This window comes from Myotis yumanensis, unplaced genomic scaffold, assembly GCF_028538775.1.
Source record: "Myotis yumanensis isolate MYYU_CA2020_CCGP unplaced genomic scaffold, mMyoYum1.0.hap1 SCAF_19, whole genome shotgun sequence".
NCBI classification, from domain to species: Eukaryota; Metazoa; Chordata; class Mammalia; order Chiroptera; family Vespertilionidae; genus Myotis; species Myotis yumanensis.
In genome coordinates this window covers 26177637-26194534 of record NW_027223770.1, presented here as the reverse complement: position 1 = coordinate 26194534, position 16898 = coordinate 26177637, and the positions used below count along the sequence as shown (strand labels likewise).

The following is a 16898-nucleotide window of genomic DNA, read 5'->3' as shown; positions in this document are numbered from 1 at the left end:
AGGGGGCTTCTTTTTATATCTCCCTGTGGTCTTTTGTCCTGCAACTTGCAAGAAGGCCCTCAGGTGTTGGGGGACTCCAGGCCATATCTGATGGTTTGGCCTGGCGCCAGCGTTAACCATTCCTCCGGGGTGGTGCACTGTTCACAGTTTTATGGCCTCTGTAACAGGTTCTGCAAGACCAGTTCTGGGAAGGAGGTAATGACTTAGTTATAAGTTTTCAAGAATGTACACTGAGCTTCTGGCATGGATTCCAATGGCTAGCCGTCAAAATATCAGGGTTACTTTAGAACTGGCCCCTTTTGGCCTTCTCACTTCTAGAAGGTCCCATCTTAAAGACTAAGCATAGAGATTCTAGCAAAACACCCGGGAATCGGACTTGTTTGAAAAAGTCAAGGCAGGGGCTGCCGCCTTTGGCAAGGTCCCCTCAGAGGCCCCCGACCTATCGGACAATCCTCCTTACAGACATTCCTACCAAGTCCCGTGCTTCCCCACACACCAGCATTCATGTGGAACCACCTCCTGGAGGGCTTGTTCACATGGAGATTCTGGGAAACAACACAAGTCCCTGACTCAGTGGGTCTAACATGGGAATTGCATTTCTCACAAGCGCCAGGTAATGCTCCATTTCAAGGCCAAGATAAATATTAAAGTTGTCCCCACAGTCAAATTCATGACTGAGGCTATGTCGTCAATGCTCTTTGAGTCAGAGGACACTTACAGCCTCACATTGGGGTCACTGAGTCTCACTGTAGGTTGATCTGGTTGGGAGCTGAGCCCGTCCCTGTAACTATGGGCAGAAAAGAAGAGGGAAAGCCCATTCTTGCAGGAGTCTCATGACGGGATGGACCGCCCCTGGGAGAGACTGAGGAGGCACATGACCACGAATCCCCGGACAGGAGAATGGAGCCAGGGAGCCCCTTCTCATGGAGTGTGGCCATTTCCACCTTCAGGCTTTTTCTGCATCAAAGGCTGAGCCATGCTGAGCCACGTGGAGGTTTTGGTTGCACTTCCCCGTGGGTTTATATCACCGTGTAAACATCACCAACATTGTACAGAATACAGTAATAGTCGGCCTCATCCTCAGGCTGGGCCCCCGAGATGGTGAGGGCGGCTTTGTTCCCAGAGATGGAGCCAGAGAAGCGATCAGGGACCCCAGAGGGGCGGCTGTTTGTTTGGTAGATGAGCGGGCGTGGAGGCTTGCCTGGGGTCTGCTGGTACCAGCCGGGGTAGTTACCACTAGAGACGGCCCCAGAGCTGAGGCCACAGGTGAGTGTGACTGTCCCTCCTGGAGATACTGACAATGATGGCTCCTGGGTCACCACAGTCTGAGAATCCACCCCTGAAACCAACAGGAGAGAGACAGGTGTGATGAGGGACGAAGGTCACCCTGAGACCCTGCTGTTCTGTGTCCCCCAAGGATGCAGAGGCCCTTCCTCTGACCTGAGCTGTGCACCAGGAGCTGGAGCAGAAGCACCGTCCAGACCATGGTGGGGACACTCACAGGATGTGGCTCCTCCGGCTCCTGGGCTGCAGTGGGGAGTCCTGGGCCTTTTTATGCCTCCCACGCCCATTAGGGGAGAAGGTGCCTCATGCAAATCAGCTTCCCCTCTAGTCCTGCCCCAGGGTCACCCTGCTGTCCCCTGGGGAAAGTCCCGAAAAAGATAGATGCCGGGACCTCACACAGTCCAGGCTGCATGGCGACTGAGACGCTGAGTGAAGGGGTTGACTCTGTCACCAAGTCAGTGCCCTGGTGTCCTGGTGACCTCAGTCCTAACTTTCTGACCCTGGAGGGTGTGAGGCTGAAAGATGAGGTGGGAGTATCCACTGCCCCTCTGGCCATAGCAATCTAGTTCACCTCAAATCCAAACCACCCCTGGGAACACTGATTCTTCCTCAGTGAAACCCCTTTTTGTCTTCGTTGGAGGATCTTAGCAGTCACACTCCCTGCAGCGGTGAGACCAGGAGAAGGTCACGATCTCAGGTCTGGGCTGTGATGGAACTGGAGTCTCCCCGACTCAGTCCTGGACCCTGTCCCTTTCCCGTCTGCTGTGGGGCAGGAAGAATGGGAGGGTGAGCAAGGGATTGGGATGTAAGGGGGTGAGCAGTGCACGTGTCCCAAACTGACATCCTTCCATCCCTCTAATGAAACTGCTTGTCCAGCGAGGGTGGAGGGGGAAGAGCAGAGGGATCTGGGTCCCCATGGGGAACCCCCAGAGCTCCCTGGGCTCAGGCCTCGTTGTTGGTACTGAGTCTCCCATCCGCAAGTGTCTGTGATCCTGTGTCCAAGGCACCCATAGGCCTTGTTTCTTCATGCACATGTGTCCCGGGGGTGTGACTGTCCATCTGTCTCTGCCTGTACGTCAGGCGAGAACAACAACTCTAGGAAGGGGGTGTGGGGTGATAAAATACAAGGCGAGTGTGAGGCAGGGGGAGCGCTCAGGGGGCTCCAGTGATTCCTCAGGCTGCAGGGCCCATCTAGGCTGATCCCGTAGACCTTCACCTCGCCTGGGCCTCACAGGAGATGACAGGCCTCCTGCTGCCCCCCGCCCCCCCTCCCATTGTCTCTGAGGAATTCGAGGACTCCTGCTGTGCAGAGAGGAGCACAGCCTGGGTATGTGATTTCAGCAAGAATTCAGTTAAACCACCGCAGATCCTTGGAGGAGACCATGTAGCACATGGGAGGATGCTCAACATCGTTGGTCCTTAGAGAAGGACCAGTGAGAACTGCAGTGTGAACGTGAGACGTAGTGACCTTGGTGGGTGAAGCCTTGGAGAAATCAGAACCCTGGTCATTGCGGGGACAAACGACAAGCAACGCAGTCATATTGGGAAACGTCCACCGGTGACTCAAAAGCTGTCCTGTCCAGTCATCCTCTGTCTCCGTAATCCCACTCCTAAGTGTCTCCCAGGAGAAATGGAAACAGACATCTTCTAAAAGCCAAACAAGCCACACCTGGTGCACAGGTCCCAGCAGCGCTATGCGTAGCAGCCAAGGATGCAAACCCCTCAGATGCCCATCAGCAGAAGCGTCAGCAAACGCTGGTGTGCTCAGACATTACAACATTATTAGGTCAAAAATAATTGGACTGTTGACCCATGTCCCAGTATGGAAGGGCCTCAAGTACATTATTCAGACTGTTTTTGCTCAGTGGATAGAGCGATAGCCTGTGGACTGAAGGGTCACAGGTTCAAGGGCACATGCCGGGGTTGCGGGCTCCATCCCCAGTGGAGACCATGCTGGAGGCAGACAATCAATGATTCTCTGTCATCATTGGTGTTTCTATCTCTCTCTCCCTCTCTGAAATCAAAAAGATATTTTTTTAAAAAAAGAATTAAAAGAAGCAATAGCCACAAAGGACTACCTATTTTACAGTTCCATTCTTGTGAAATGCCCTCCTAGGAAATATCTAAATCCAGGGAGTAGGTCAGCAGTTACCAGGGACTGGCAGGGGTGTGATGGGCATGATTAGTACGTGTGGGACCCTCTCTGAGGACTAAGGAAAACGTTACAGCTAGATGGTTCCAGGACTCTGCACATATACTAAATGCTGGTCTATTGTGCACATTAAACCAGTGACATTTAGGGCATGCAAACCATATCACAATGAAGTTGGGATAAAAAAACACTTTGAGAGAGATCACCTCTCACTACCTATTTAAAGTGGGCCTGTGTGCCCTAGCCAGTGTGCCTCAATGGATAGAGCGTCGGCCTGCAGACCAAAGAGTCCTGGGTTCAATCCTAGTCAAGGGCATGTACCTCAGTTGCAGGCTCCTCTATGGACCTGGCCCTGGTCGGGGCTCCTGCAGGAGGCAACCAATCAATGTGCTTCTCTCACATCGATGTTCCTCTCTATCTTCCTCTCTCTCCCACTCTCTCTAAAAAGTGATGGGAAAATATCCTCAGGTGAGGATTAAGAAATTAATAAAATAGCCCTGGCCGGTTTGGCTCAGTGGATAGAGCGTCTGTGGACTGAAGGGTCCCAGGTTCGATTCTGATCAGGGGCATGTACCTTGGTTGCGGGCATATCCCCAGTGGGGGGTGTGCAGGAGGCAGCTGATCGATGTTTCTCTCTATCCCTCTCCCTTCCTCTCTGTAAAAAAATCAATAAAATATATATTTTTTAAAAAAGAAATTAATAAAATAATAAAGTGAGTCTGTGCTCAGAACGACTCTTGAGTCGGACCCTGTAGGGTCTGCCACAGCCACCGCTTCTGTGTCATGGCATTCAGGGGCGATCATGGGGAACAGGGCGGGTTTTTGTCTCACTTCCCCGTGGGTGTGGAGCAGTGTGTGATTGTCGATGCCATAGTCCCATGTTGAACAGTAATAAACAGCCTCGTCCTCGGGCTGCAGGCCCGTGATGACCAGCGAAGCCGTGTTGCCGGACCTGGAGCCAGAGAACCGCTCCGGGATCCCCGAGGGCCGGGAGCTGCCAAGCATCACCGTTTTGGGGGCAGCGCCCGTGACCTGCTGGTACCAGCCCACACCATAGGTTCCAACATTGTTGCTGCTCCCCGTGCAGGACAGGGTGACCTTCTGGCCCAGAGACCCCGACAGCGAGGCTTCCTGCGTCAGCCCGGCCCGCACCCCGGACCCTGGAACAAAGGACACAGACACAGACAGTGGGGCTGAGGTCATTTCTCAGGGCGGGCGCTCAGGAGAGGAGAACAGTGCATCCCCAGGTGCCCCATCCTCCCTTGTCCCGCTCCCCCAGTCAGTCACCTGAGCTGTGAGCAAGGAGGGCGAGGAGGAGAGGGGCCCAGGCCATGGTGGAGACGCCCACGCTCTGCTTCTGAGCCTCAGACCTGAGAGGCCCCCACTGTCTCTCTTATCCTGTCCCCTCCTGGGAGGGCCCAGGGGAGCCCTTCATGCAAATGCTCCCTCCTCCTGGTGTCCCTGGGGATAAATGTGGTGAAAGCTGTGTGGGTGGGGAGGCGGGGCCTCTCCTGGGGCCCTGGGAGGTCAGAGCTGCTGGTCCCCAGTGAGCACAGAGCAGAGGCACAAAGCAGGGTTCCCCACCCTGGCTTCCCAGCTGAGGGCCCTCACTGACCCAGAGACAGACCCACAGCGCCCTCTGCTGGTCCCAGGTCCAGATTCACTAATGACCAGATGGGTAACCTGGAGCTGAGCAGGGAGAGACTGAGGCTCTGGAATTCAGCCCTGCCTTTCCCACCCTCTCCCTCTCAGGGCAGGGCTGTGAGGTGCATTGTGGGAATCTGCACTTTCCTACTCCTCCCACTGGGTCCTGTGCTCAGACAGCAGCTCCCCTAACCGGAAACAAGTTTCCTGGTGAAGCAACCTTTCCGGGGGCTGGAGAGTCCAGAGCCCCTTCAGTGTGAAGCTCTGAGCTTGTCACACTCTGCTCCTCTCTGAGAGAATGGATGACTGCCGGGAGGATTCCTGGAGAGGAGGGTGATGGGAAATAGGAGGAGTGAGTGGTCGTCCATTGTTTCCATTTCTTTGATTTTTTCTTTCTACAACCTGTAGCTTGCCTTTCACTTTCTTCTGGGTGTCATTTGATAAGCAGCTGCTTTTGCTTTTCATGAAGTGCGATTTACAACCCCCCTTTTTTTTTGCATCCTTGGGACCTTTGTGCCTTCTCTTTGCCAAGATTATGAAAATAGTCTTATGTGGTTTCTTAGAAGCGTTTCCACATTTGGACCAAGAATCCATCTAAATAAATTTTGTGTGTTGTGTGAGGTACGGGGTCCAAGTTCGTACTGTTTTCCTCTGTCTGTTGGCCTCTGAGTGTTCTTTTTGGAGAAGTCTACTCAGGTCCGCTGCCATTTTTAATTGGATTGTGTTGTGGGTTTGCTTTTCTCTCTTGGCGTTGAGTTGTGTGAGCTCTTATATGTGTTTGACATGAACCCCTTTATGCGATGATCGTTGGTGAATATCTACTTCCATTCTATCACTGGAGGCTGTTTTTTTGTTTGGTTGATGATTTCCTTTACTGTGAAAAAACCCTTTAGTTTGATGTATCCCATTGCTTAATGTTTCCTTTTGCTTTCCTTGCCTGAGGAGATATATTAGAAAATGTTGGTAACATTAATGTCAGAGATTTGACTGCTTCCTTTTTGCGGGGGAGGAGAGTTTTATGATTTCAAGTTTACATTTCAGTCTTTAATGCATTTTGAATTTATTGCTTGGTGTGGAGTAAGGACGGCAACAAGAGAAGGAGAGGTGCTGCTCCAGTGCCGGGCTGACCAGCTGGCCCTGAGCCACGGGTGAACAGATCGCTCTGACACAGGTTTCCGTGAAAGAGAGGCTAAGGGACTCTCTTACTTCAGTAGTAAAAGCAGTCCTGTCCACCTGCCTCGTTAACATTTTAGTGTAACAACCGCTTGAATTCAAATTAACCTCTAGGTACAATCAGCAGGGAACTCTCCCTGAGAAAGCATGTGCTTCTGTTACAGAAGACCCAAGAAAAACCAAGCGATGCTTTAAAGAAATGGAGGGACACTGTTTAATTACGCCAGCGGACTCAGGGAATAGCTTTCCAAACCTGGGGCTGTGTCGTCAATGCTCTTTGAGTCAGAGGAGACTTACACCTCACAGTGGGGTCTCTGAGTGTCACTGTAGGTTGATCCAGTTGGGAGCTAAGCCCGTCTGTGTAACTATGGGCAGAGAGGAAGAGGGAAAGCCCATTCTTACAGGAGTCTCATGACAAGATGGATCCGCCCTGGGAGAGACTGAGGAGTCACATGACCACGAATCCCTGGACAGGAGAATGGGGCCTGGGAGCCCCCTTTCCATGCTATGTTGGCCATTTCCACCTTCAGGCTTTTTCTGCATCAAAGGCTGAGCCAGTCTGAGCCCATGAGGAGGTTTTGGTTGCTCTTCCCCGTGGGTTTACATCACCGTGTCAATAGTAACTACTACCACCACCTGTGTGCAGACCACAGTAATAGTCGTCCTCGTCCTCGGGCTGGGCCCCCGAGATGGTGAGGGCGGCTTTGTTCCCAGAGATGGAGCCAGAGAAGCGAACAGGGACCCCAGTGAGGCGCTTGTTTGTTTCGTAGATGAGCTGGCGGGGAGGCTTGCCTGGGGTCTGCTGGAACCAGCCAGCGTAGTTACTAGTAGAAACTGCCCCAGAGCTGAGGCCACAGGTGAGTGTGACTGGCCCTCCTGGAGATACTGACATTGATGGCTCCTGGGTCACCACAGTCTGAGAATCCACCCCTGAAACCAACAGGAGAGAGACAGGTGTTATGAGGGATGAAGGTCACCCTGAGGCCCTGCTGTTCTGTGTCCCCCAAGGATGCAGAGGCCCTTCCTCTGACCTGAGCTGTGCGCCAGGAGCTGGAGCAGAAGCACCGTCCAGACCATGGTGGGGACACTCACAGGATGTGGATCCTCAGGCTTCTGGGCTGCAGTGGGGAGTCCTGGGCCTTTTCATGCCTCCCAGACCCATTAGGGGAGAAGGGCCTCATGCAAATCAGCTTCCCCTCTAGTCCTGCCCCAGGGTCACCCTGCTGTCCCCGGGGAAAGTCCCCAAAGAGATACATGCCGGGACCTCACACAGTCCAGGCTGCATGGCTACTGAGACGCTGAGGGAGGGGTTGACTCTGTCACCAAGTCAGTGCCCTGGTGGCCTGGTGACCTCAGTCCTAACTTCCTTCCCTGGACGGTGTGAGGCTGAAGATTGAGGTGGGAGTGTCCACCTTCCCCTGTCCCCAGCAATCTAGTTCACCCCAAATCCAACCAACCCCTGGGAACACTGATCCTTCCTCAGTGAAACCCTTTTTGTCTTCTCTGGAGGATCTTAGCAGTCATACTCCCTGCAGCTGTGAGTCCAGGAGGAGGTCACAGATCTCATGTCTGGGCTGTGAAGGGCCTGGGGTCTCCCCAACTCAGTCCTGGACCCTGTCCCACTAACACTGTTTGGAGACAGGGCTGGGGGTGCTCACACAGACAGTTGCACCTCCAGGCAGGGATGGCCCCTCTCTGTTGTTCTAAGAGGCCATCAGTTCTATGGGGTAGTTTTACATTAAATGGGGTTTTCAGGAGAAAATGTGACAGTGTCTCCATGGAATTATGGGATACCTACCCACATGTGCTATGACAACATAGGAGCTTTCTCAGAAATTTGAACAACGTTGTGAGTGAACAAGTTGGCGTGACCATCACATAGGACATTGTAACGGCCCCTTTCCCTTTCCCGTCTGCTGTGGGGCAGGAAGAATGGGAGGCTGAGCAAGGGATTGGGATGTAAGGGGGGTGAGCAGTGCACGTGTCCCACACTGACATCCATCCCATCCCTCAAATGAAACCGCTTGTCCAGAGAGGGAGGAGGGGGAAGAGCAGAGAGATCTGGGTCCCCATGGGGAAGCCCCAGAGTTCTGCAGGCTCAGGCCTCGTTGTTGGCACTGAGTCTCCCATCCCCAAGTGTCTGTGATCCTGTGTCCAAGGCACCCATAGGCCATGTTTCTTCATGCACATGTGTCCCTGGGGTGTGACTGTCCATCTGTCTCTGCCTGGACGTCAGAAAAATTCATGGGAAAATATCCTCAGGTGAGGATTAAGAAATTAATAAAATAATAAAGCAAGTCTGTGCTCAGAACGACTCTCGAGTCGGACCCTGTAGGGTCTGCCACAGCCACCGCTTCTGTGTCACAGCATTCAGGGGCGATCAGGTGGAACAGGGCGGGTTTTTGTCTCAGTTCCCCGTGGGTGTGGAGCAGTGTGTGATTGCTGATGCCGTTGTCCCACGTTGAACAGTAATAAACAGCCTCGTCCTCAGGCTGCAGGCCCGTGATGACCAGCGAAGCCGTGTTGCCGGACTTGGAGCCAGAGAACCGCTCCGGGATCCCCGAGGGCCGGGAGCTGCCAAGCATCACCGTTTTGGGGGCAGAGCCCGTGACCTGCTGGTACCAGCCCACACCATAGGTTCCAACATTGTTGCTGCTCCCCGTGCAGGACAGGGTGACCTTCTGGCCCAGAGACCCCGACAGCGAGGCTTCCTGCGTCAGCCCGGCCCGCACCCCGGACCCTGGAACAAAGGACACAGACACAGACAGTGGGGCTGAGGTCATTTCTCAGGGCGGGCGCTCAGGAGAGGAGAACAGTGCATCCCCAGGTGCCCCATCCTCCCTTGTCCCGCTCCCCCAGTCAGTCACCTGAGCTGTGAGCAAGGAGGGCGAGGAGGAGAGGGGCCCAGGCCATGGTGGAGACGCCCACGCTCTGCTTCTGAGCCTCAGACCTGAGAGGCCCCCACTGTCTCTCTTATCCTGTCCCCTCCTGGGAGGGCCCAGGGGAGTCCTTCATGCAAATGCTCCCTCCTCCTGGTGTCCCTGGGGATAAAGGTGGTGAAAGCTGTGTGGCTGGGGAGGGGGGAGCCCTTTGGCGGGGCCCTGGGAGGTCAGAGCTGCTGGTCCCCAGTGAGCACAGAGCAGAGGCACAAAGCAGTGTTCCCCACCCTGGCTTCCCACCTGAGGGCCCTCACTGACCCAGGCACAGACCCACAGCGCCCCCTGCTGGTCCAGAGTCCAGATTCACTAATGACCAGATGGGTAACATGGAGCTGAGCAGGGAGAGACTGAGGCTCTGGAATTCAGCCCTGCCTTACCCACCCCCTCCCTCTCAGGGCAGGGCTGTGTGGTGCATTGTGGGAATCTGCACTTTCCTACTCCTCCCACTGGGTCCTGTGCTCAGACAGCAGCTCCCCTAACAGGGAACAAGTTTCCTGGTGAAGCAACCTTTCCGGGGGCTGGAGAGTCCGGAGCCCCTTCAGTGTGAAGCTCTGAGCTTGTCACACTGTGCTCCCCTCTGAGAGAATGAATGACCGACGGGAGGCTTCCTGGAGAGGAGGGTGATGGCAAATAGGAAGAGTGAGTGGTCGTCCATTGTTTCCATTTCTTTGATTTTTTCTTTCTACAACCTGTATCTTGCCTTTCACATTCTTCTGGGTGTCATTTGATAAGCAGCTGCTTTTGCTTTTCATGAAGTGCGATTTACAACCCCCCTTTTTTTTTGCATCCTTGGGACCTTTGTGCCTTCTCTTTGCCAAGATTATGAAAATAGCCTTATGTGGTTTCTTAGAAGCGTTATTCCTTTGATCTTCACATTTGGACCAAGAATCCATCTGGAGTAAATTTTGTGTGTTGTGTGAGGTACGGGGTCAAAGTTCTTACTGTTTTCCTCTGTCTATTGGCCTCTGAGTGTTCTTTTTGGAGAAGTCTATTCAGGTCTGCTGCCATTTTTAATTGGGTTGTGTTGTGGGTTTGCTTTTTTCTCTTGGCGTTGAGTTGTGTGAGCTCTTATATATGTTGGACATGAACCCCTTTATGCGACGATCATTGGTGAATATCTACTTCCATTCTATCACTGGAGGCTGTTTTTTTGTTTGGTTGATGATTTCCTTTACTGTGAAAAAACCCTTTAGTTTGATGTATCCCATTGCTTAATGTTTCCTTTTGCTTTCCTTGCCTGAGGAGATATATTAGAAAATGTTGGTAACATTAATGTCAGAGATTTGACTGCTTCCTTTTTGGGGGGAGTGGAGTTTTATGATTTCAAGTTTACATTTTAGTCTTTAATGCATTTTGAATTTATTGCTTGGTGTGGAGTAAGGACGGCAACAAGAGGAGAGGTGCTGCTCCAGTGCCGGGCTGACCAGCTGGCCCTGAGCCACGGGTGAACAGATCCCTCTGACACAGGTTTCCGTGAAAGAGAGGCTAAGGGACTCTCTTACTTCAGTAGTAAAAGCAGTCCTGTCCACCTGCCTCGTTAACATTTTAGTGTAACAACCGCTTGAATTCAAATTAACCTCTAGGTACAATCAGCAGGCAACTCTCCTTGAGAAAGCATGTGCTTCTGTTACAGAAGACCCAAGAAAAACCAAGCGATGCTTTAAAGAAATGGAGGGACACTGTTTAATTACGCCAGCGGACTCAGGGAATAGCTTTCCAAACCTGGGGCTGTGTCGTCAATGCTCTTTGAGTCAGAGGAGACTTACACCTCACAGTGGGGTCTCTGAGTGTCACTGTAGATTGATCCAGTTGGGAGCTAAGCCCGTCTGTGTAACTATGGGCAGAGAGGAAGAGGGAAAGCCCATTCTTACAGGAGTCTCATGACAAGATGGATCCGCCCTGGGAGAGACTGAGGAGTCACATGACCACGAATCCCTGGACAGGAGAATGGGGCCTGGGAGCCCCCTTTCCATGCTGTGTTGGCCATTTCCACCTTCAGGCTTTTTCTGCATCAAAGGCTGAGCCAGTCTGAGCCCATGAGGAGGTTTTGGTTGCTCTTCCCCGTGGGTTTACATCACCGTGTCAATAGTAACTACTACCACCACCTGTGTGCAGACCACAGTAATAGTCGTCCTCGTCCTCGGGCTGGGCCCCCGAGATGGTGAGGGCGGCTTTGTTCCCAGAGATGGAGCCAGAGAAGCGAACAGGGACCCCAGTGAGGCGCTTGTTTGTTTCGTAGATGAGCTGGCGGGGAGGCTTGCCTGGGGTCTGCTGGAACCAGCCAGCGTAGTTACTAGTAGAAACTGCCCCAGAGCTGAGGCCACAGGTGAGTGTGACTGGCCCTCCTGGAGATACTGACATTGATGGCTCCTGGGTCACCACAGTCTGAGAATCCACCCCTGAAACCAACAGGAGAGAGACAGGTGTTATGAGGGACAAAGGTCACCCTGAGGCCCTGCTGTTCTGTGTCCCCCAAGGATGCAGAGGCCCTTCCTCTGACCTGAGCTGTGCGCCAGGAGCTGGAGCAGAAGCACCGTCCAGACCATGGTGGGGACACTCACAGGATGTGGATCCTCAGGCTCCTGGGCTGCAGTGGGGAGTCCTGGGCCTTTTCATGCCTCCCAGACCCATTAGGGGAGAAGGGCCTCATGCAAATCAGCTTCCCCCCTAGTCCTGCCCCAGGGGCACCCTGCTATCCCCGGGGAAAGTCCCCAAAGAGATACATGCCGGGACCTCACACAGTCCAGGCTGCATGGCTACTGAGACGCTGAGGGAGGGGGTTGACTCTGTCACCAAGTCAGTGCCCTGGTGGCCTGGTGACCTCAGTCCTAACTTCCTTCCCTGGACGGTGTGAGGCTGAAGATTGAGGTGGGAGTGTCCACCTTCCCCTGTCCCCAGCAATCTAGTTCACCCCAAATCCAACCAACCCCTGGGAACACTGATCCTTCCTCAGTGAAACCCTTTTTGTCTTCTCTGGAGGATCTTAGCAGTCATACTCCCTGCAGCTGTGAGTCCAGGAGGAGGTCACAGATCTCATGTCTGGGCTGTGAAGGGCCTGGGGTCTCCCCAACTCAGTCCTGGACCCTGTCCCACTAACACTGTCTGGAGACAGGGCTGGGGGTGCTCACACGGACAGTTGCACCTCCAGGCAGGGATGGCCCCTCTCTGTTGTTCTAAGAGGCCATCAGTTCTATGGGGTAGTTTTACATTAAATGGGGTTTTCAGGAGAAAATGTGACAGTGTCTCCATGGAATTATGGGATACCTACCCACATGTGCTATGACAACATAGGAGCTTTCTCAGAAATTTGAACAACGTTGTGAGTGAACAAGTTGGCGTGACCATCACATAGGACATTGTAACGGCCCCTTTCCCTTTCCCGTCTGCTGTGGGGCAGGAAGAATGGGAGGCTGAGCAAGGGATTGGGATGTAAGGGGGGTGAGCAGTGCACGTGTCCCACACTGACATCCATCCCATCCCTCAAATGAAACCGCTTGTCCAGAGAGGGAGGAGGGGGAAGAGCAGAGAGATCTGGGTCCCCATGGGGAAGCCCCAGAGTTCTGCAGGCTCAGGCCTCGTTGTTGGCACTGAGTCTCCCATCCCCAAGTGTCTGTGATCCTGTGTCCAAGGCACCCATAGGCCATGTTTCTTCATGCACATGTGTCCCTGGGGTGTGACTGTCCATCTGTCTCTGCCTGGACGTCAGAAAAATTCATGGGAAAATATCCTCAGGTGAGGATTAAGAAATTAATAAAATAATAAAGCAAGTCTGTGCTCAGAACGACTCTCGAGTCGGACCCTGTAGGGTCTGCCACAGCCACCGCTTCTGTGTCACAGCATTCAGGGGCGATCAGGTGGAACAGGGCGGGTTTTTGTCTCAGTTCCCCGTGGGTGTGGAGCAGTGTGTGATTGCTGATGCCGTTGTCCCACGTTGAACAGTAATAAACAGCCTCGTCCTCAGGCTGCAGGCCCGTGATGACCAGCGAAGCCGTGTTGCCGGACTTGGAGCCAGAGAACCGCTCCGGGATCCCCGAGGGCCGGGAGCTGCCAAGCATCACCGTTTTGGGGGCAGAGCCCGTGACCTGCTGGTACCAGCCCACACCATAGGTTCCAACATTGTTGCTGCTCCCCGTGCAGGACAGGGTGACCTTCTGGCCCAGAGACCCCGACAGCGAGGCTTCCTGCGTCAGCCCGGCCCGCACCCCGGACCCTGGAACAAAGGACACAGACACAGACAGTGGGGCTGAGGTCATTTCTCAGGGCGGGCGCTCAGGAGAGGAGAACAGTGCATCCCCAGGTGCCCCATCCTCCCTTGTCCCGCTCCCCCAGTCAGTCACCTGAGCTGTGAGCAAGGAGGGCGAGGAGGAGAGGGGCCCAGGCCATGGTGGAGACGCCCACGCTCTGCTTCTGAGCCTCAGACCTGAGAGGCCCGCACTGTCTCTCTTATCCTGTCCCCTCCTGGGAGGGCCCAGGGGAGCCCTTCATGCAAATGCTCCCTCCTCCTGGTGTCCCTGGGGATAAAGGTGGTGAAAGCTGTGTGGCTGGGGAGGGGGGGCCTCTCAAGGGGCCCCGGGAGGTCAGAGCTGCTGGTCCCCAGTGAGCACAGAGCAGAGGCACAAAGCAGGGTTCCCCACCCTGGCTTCCCACCTGAGGGCCCTCACTGACCCAGGGACAGACCCACAGCGCCCCCTGCTGGTCCAGAATCCAGATTCACTAATGACCATATGGGTAACCTGGAGCTGAGCAGGGAGAGACTGAGGCTCTGGAATTCAGCCCTGCCTTTGCCACCCCCTCCCTCTCAGGGCAGGACTGTGCGGTGCATTGTGGGAATCTGCACTTTCCTACTCCTCCCACTGGATCCTGTGCTCAGACAGCAGCTCCCCTAACCGGGAACAAGTTTCCAGGTGAAGCAACCTTTCCGGGGGCTGGAGAGTCCGGAGCCCCTTCAGTGTGAAGCTCTGAGCTTGTCACACTCTGCTCCTCTCTGAGAGAATGGATGACCTCCTGGAGGTTTCCTGGAGAGGAGGGTGATGGGAAATAGGAAGAGTGAGTGGTCGTCCATTGTTTCCATTTCTTTGATTTTTTCTTTCTACAACCTGTAGCTTGCCTTTCACTTTCTTCTGGGTGTCTTTTGATAAGCAGCTGCTTTTGCTTTTCATGAAGTGCAATTTATCCCCCTTTTTTGCATCCTTGGGACCTTTGTGCCTTCTCTTTGCCAAGATTATGAAAATAGTCTTATGTGGATTCTTAGAAGCATTATTCCTTTGATTTTCACATTTGGATCAAGAATCAATCTGGAGTAAATTTTGTGTGTTGTGTGAGGTACGGGGTCCAAGTTCTTACTGTTTTCCTCTGTCTGTTGGCCTCTGAGTGTTCTTTTTGGAGAAGTCTATTCAGGTCCGCTGCCGTTTTTAATTGGGTTGTGTTGAGGGTTTGCTTTTCTCTCTTGGCGTTGAGTTGTGTGAGCTCTTATATATGTTGGACATGAACCCCTTTATGCGACGATCATTGGTGAATATCTACTTCCATTCTATCACTGGAGGCTGTTTTTTTGTTTGGTTGATGATTTCCTTTACTGTGAAAAAACCCTTTGGTTTGATGTATCCCATTGCTTAATTTTTCCTTTTGCTTTCCTTGCCTGAGGAGATATATTAGAAAATGTTGGTAACATTAATGTCAGAGATTTGACTGCTTCCTATTGGGGGGGAGGGGAGTTTTATGATTTCAAGTTTACATTTCAGTCTTTAATGCATTTTGAATTTATTGCTTGGTGTGGAGTAAGGACGGCAACAAGAGAAGGAGAGGTGCTGCTCCAGTGCGGGGCTGACCAGCTGGCCCTGAGCCACGGGTGAACAGATCGCTCTGACACAGGTTTCCGTGAAAGAGAGGCTAAGGGACTCTCTTACTTCAGTAGTAAAAGCAGTCCTGTCCACCTGCCTCCTTAACATTTTAGTGTAACGACAGCTTTAACTCAAATTAACCTCTAGGTACAATCAGCAGGGAGCTGTCCTTAAAAAAGCATGTGCTCCTGTTACAGAAGACCCAAGAAAAATCAAGGGACGCTTTAAAGAAATGGAGGGACACTGTTTAATTACGCCAGCGGACTCAGGGAATAGCTTTCCAATCTGAGTACCGAAACATGCAGGGGGCTTTATATCTCCCTGTGGTCTTTTGTCCTGCAACTTGCAAGAAGGCCCTCAGGTGTTGGGGGTCTCCAGGCCATATCTGATGGCTTGGCCTGGCGCCAGCGTTAATAACCTGCTAGGGTCCAATCCCAGCAGGTCCAGGGGTCCCCAAAGGTGTGGAGGGAGTCGGCGAAGAAGGAATGACACGAAGACAGCCTTCAGTTGATCAGCAGCCTAGTCAGGACCTCTAGCCAGGATCTCCAGCCAAAGTTCTGGTCGGAGTTCTGGTTAGGAACTGATGAGGATCTGACGTTTATTGTCTTGTTACATCCGTATTTATACCAGCCGATTTTAATCCTGTCAATTTCTATTACAAGGGTTAAAGTGTTTCTTATCTCCATTCCAGGGAGTAAAGATTATGTAGCTTAACTACCCGCCTGGCACTTAATTAAGGGGTTGTATCCCCTCCCTAACCTCAGGGAAAGATCCCCACCTGGGGAAACAACCTTTCTCGGAGAGGTGACCTTGGTTAAAACACATGGCGCTAAAGGGAGCAAACATATTAAAAACAGTATGCTTTATATGCCAGGTCCATTGAAACATATGCTGTGTAGATGTTTCTTTTCCTGCAGCGACTGTGTCAAGCAGCAAGGATGGACCGGCTTCCGGCAATAACCATTTCTCCGGGGTGGTGCACTGTTCACAGTTTTATGGCCTCTGTAACAGGTTCTGCAAGACCAGTTCTGGGAAGGAGGTAATGACTTAGTTATAAGTTTTCAAGAATGTACACTGAGCTTCTGGCATGGATTCCAATGGCTAGCCCTCAAAATATCAGGGTTACTTTAGAATTGGCCCCTTTTGGCCTTCTCACTTCTAGAAGGTCCCATCTTAAAGACTAAGCATAGAGATTCTAGCAAAACACCCGGGAATCAGACTTGTTTGAAAAAGTCAAGGTAGGGGCTGCCACCTTTGGCAAAGTCCCCTCAGAGGCCCCGACCTATCGGACAATCCTCCTTACAGACATTCCTACCAAGTCCCGTGCTTCCGCACACGCCAGCATTCATGTGGAACCACCTCCTGGAGGGCTTGTTCACATAGAGATTCCTGGAAACAACACAAGTCCCTGACTCAGTGGGTCTAACGTACAAATTGCATTTCTCACAAGCGCCAGGTAATGCTCCATTTCAAGGCCAAGATAAATATTAACGTTGTCCCCACAGTCAAATTCATGACTGAAGCTATGTCGTCAATGCTCTTTGAGTCAGAGGACACTTACAGCCTCACATTGGGGTCACTGAGTCTCACTGTAGGTTGATCCAGTTGGGAGCTGAGCACTTTCCTGTAACTATGGGCGGAGAGGAAGAGGGAAAGCATATTCTTGCAGGAGTCTCATGACGGGATGGACCCCCCCCTGGGAGAGACTGAGGAGGCACATGACCATGAATCCCCGGACAGGAGAATGGGGCCAGGGAGCCCCCTTCCCTTGGTGTGTTGGCCATTTCCACCTTCAAACATTTTCTGCATCAAAGGCTGAGCCAGTCTGAGCCCATGAGGAGGTTTTGGTTGCACTTCCCCGTGGGT

The 16898-nt window shown here is 52.7% G+C and overlaps 1 gene segment (V, D, J or C); it reads right to left on the bottom strand.

The window, feature by feature from the left end:
- Window positions 1-1019: 1019 nt before the first annotated feature.
- LOC138998125 (probable non-functional immunoglobulin lambda variable 1-50) lies at window positions 1020-4790 on the bottom strand. The segment is given in 3 exon segments: window positions 1020-1236; window positions 4185-4596; window positions 4724-4790. Coding segments are annotated over 3 exon segments (675 nt in total).
- Between the last annotated feature and the right edge of the window lie 12108 nt (window positions 4791-16898).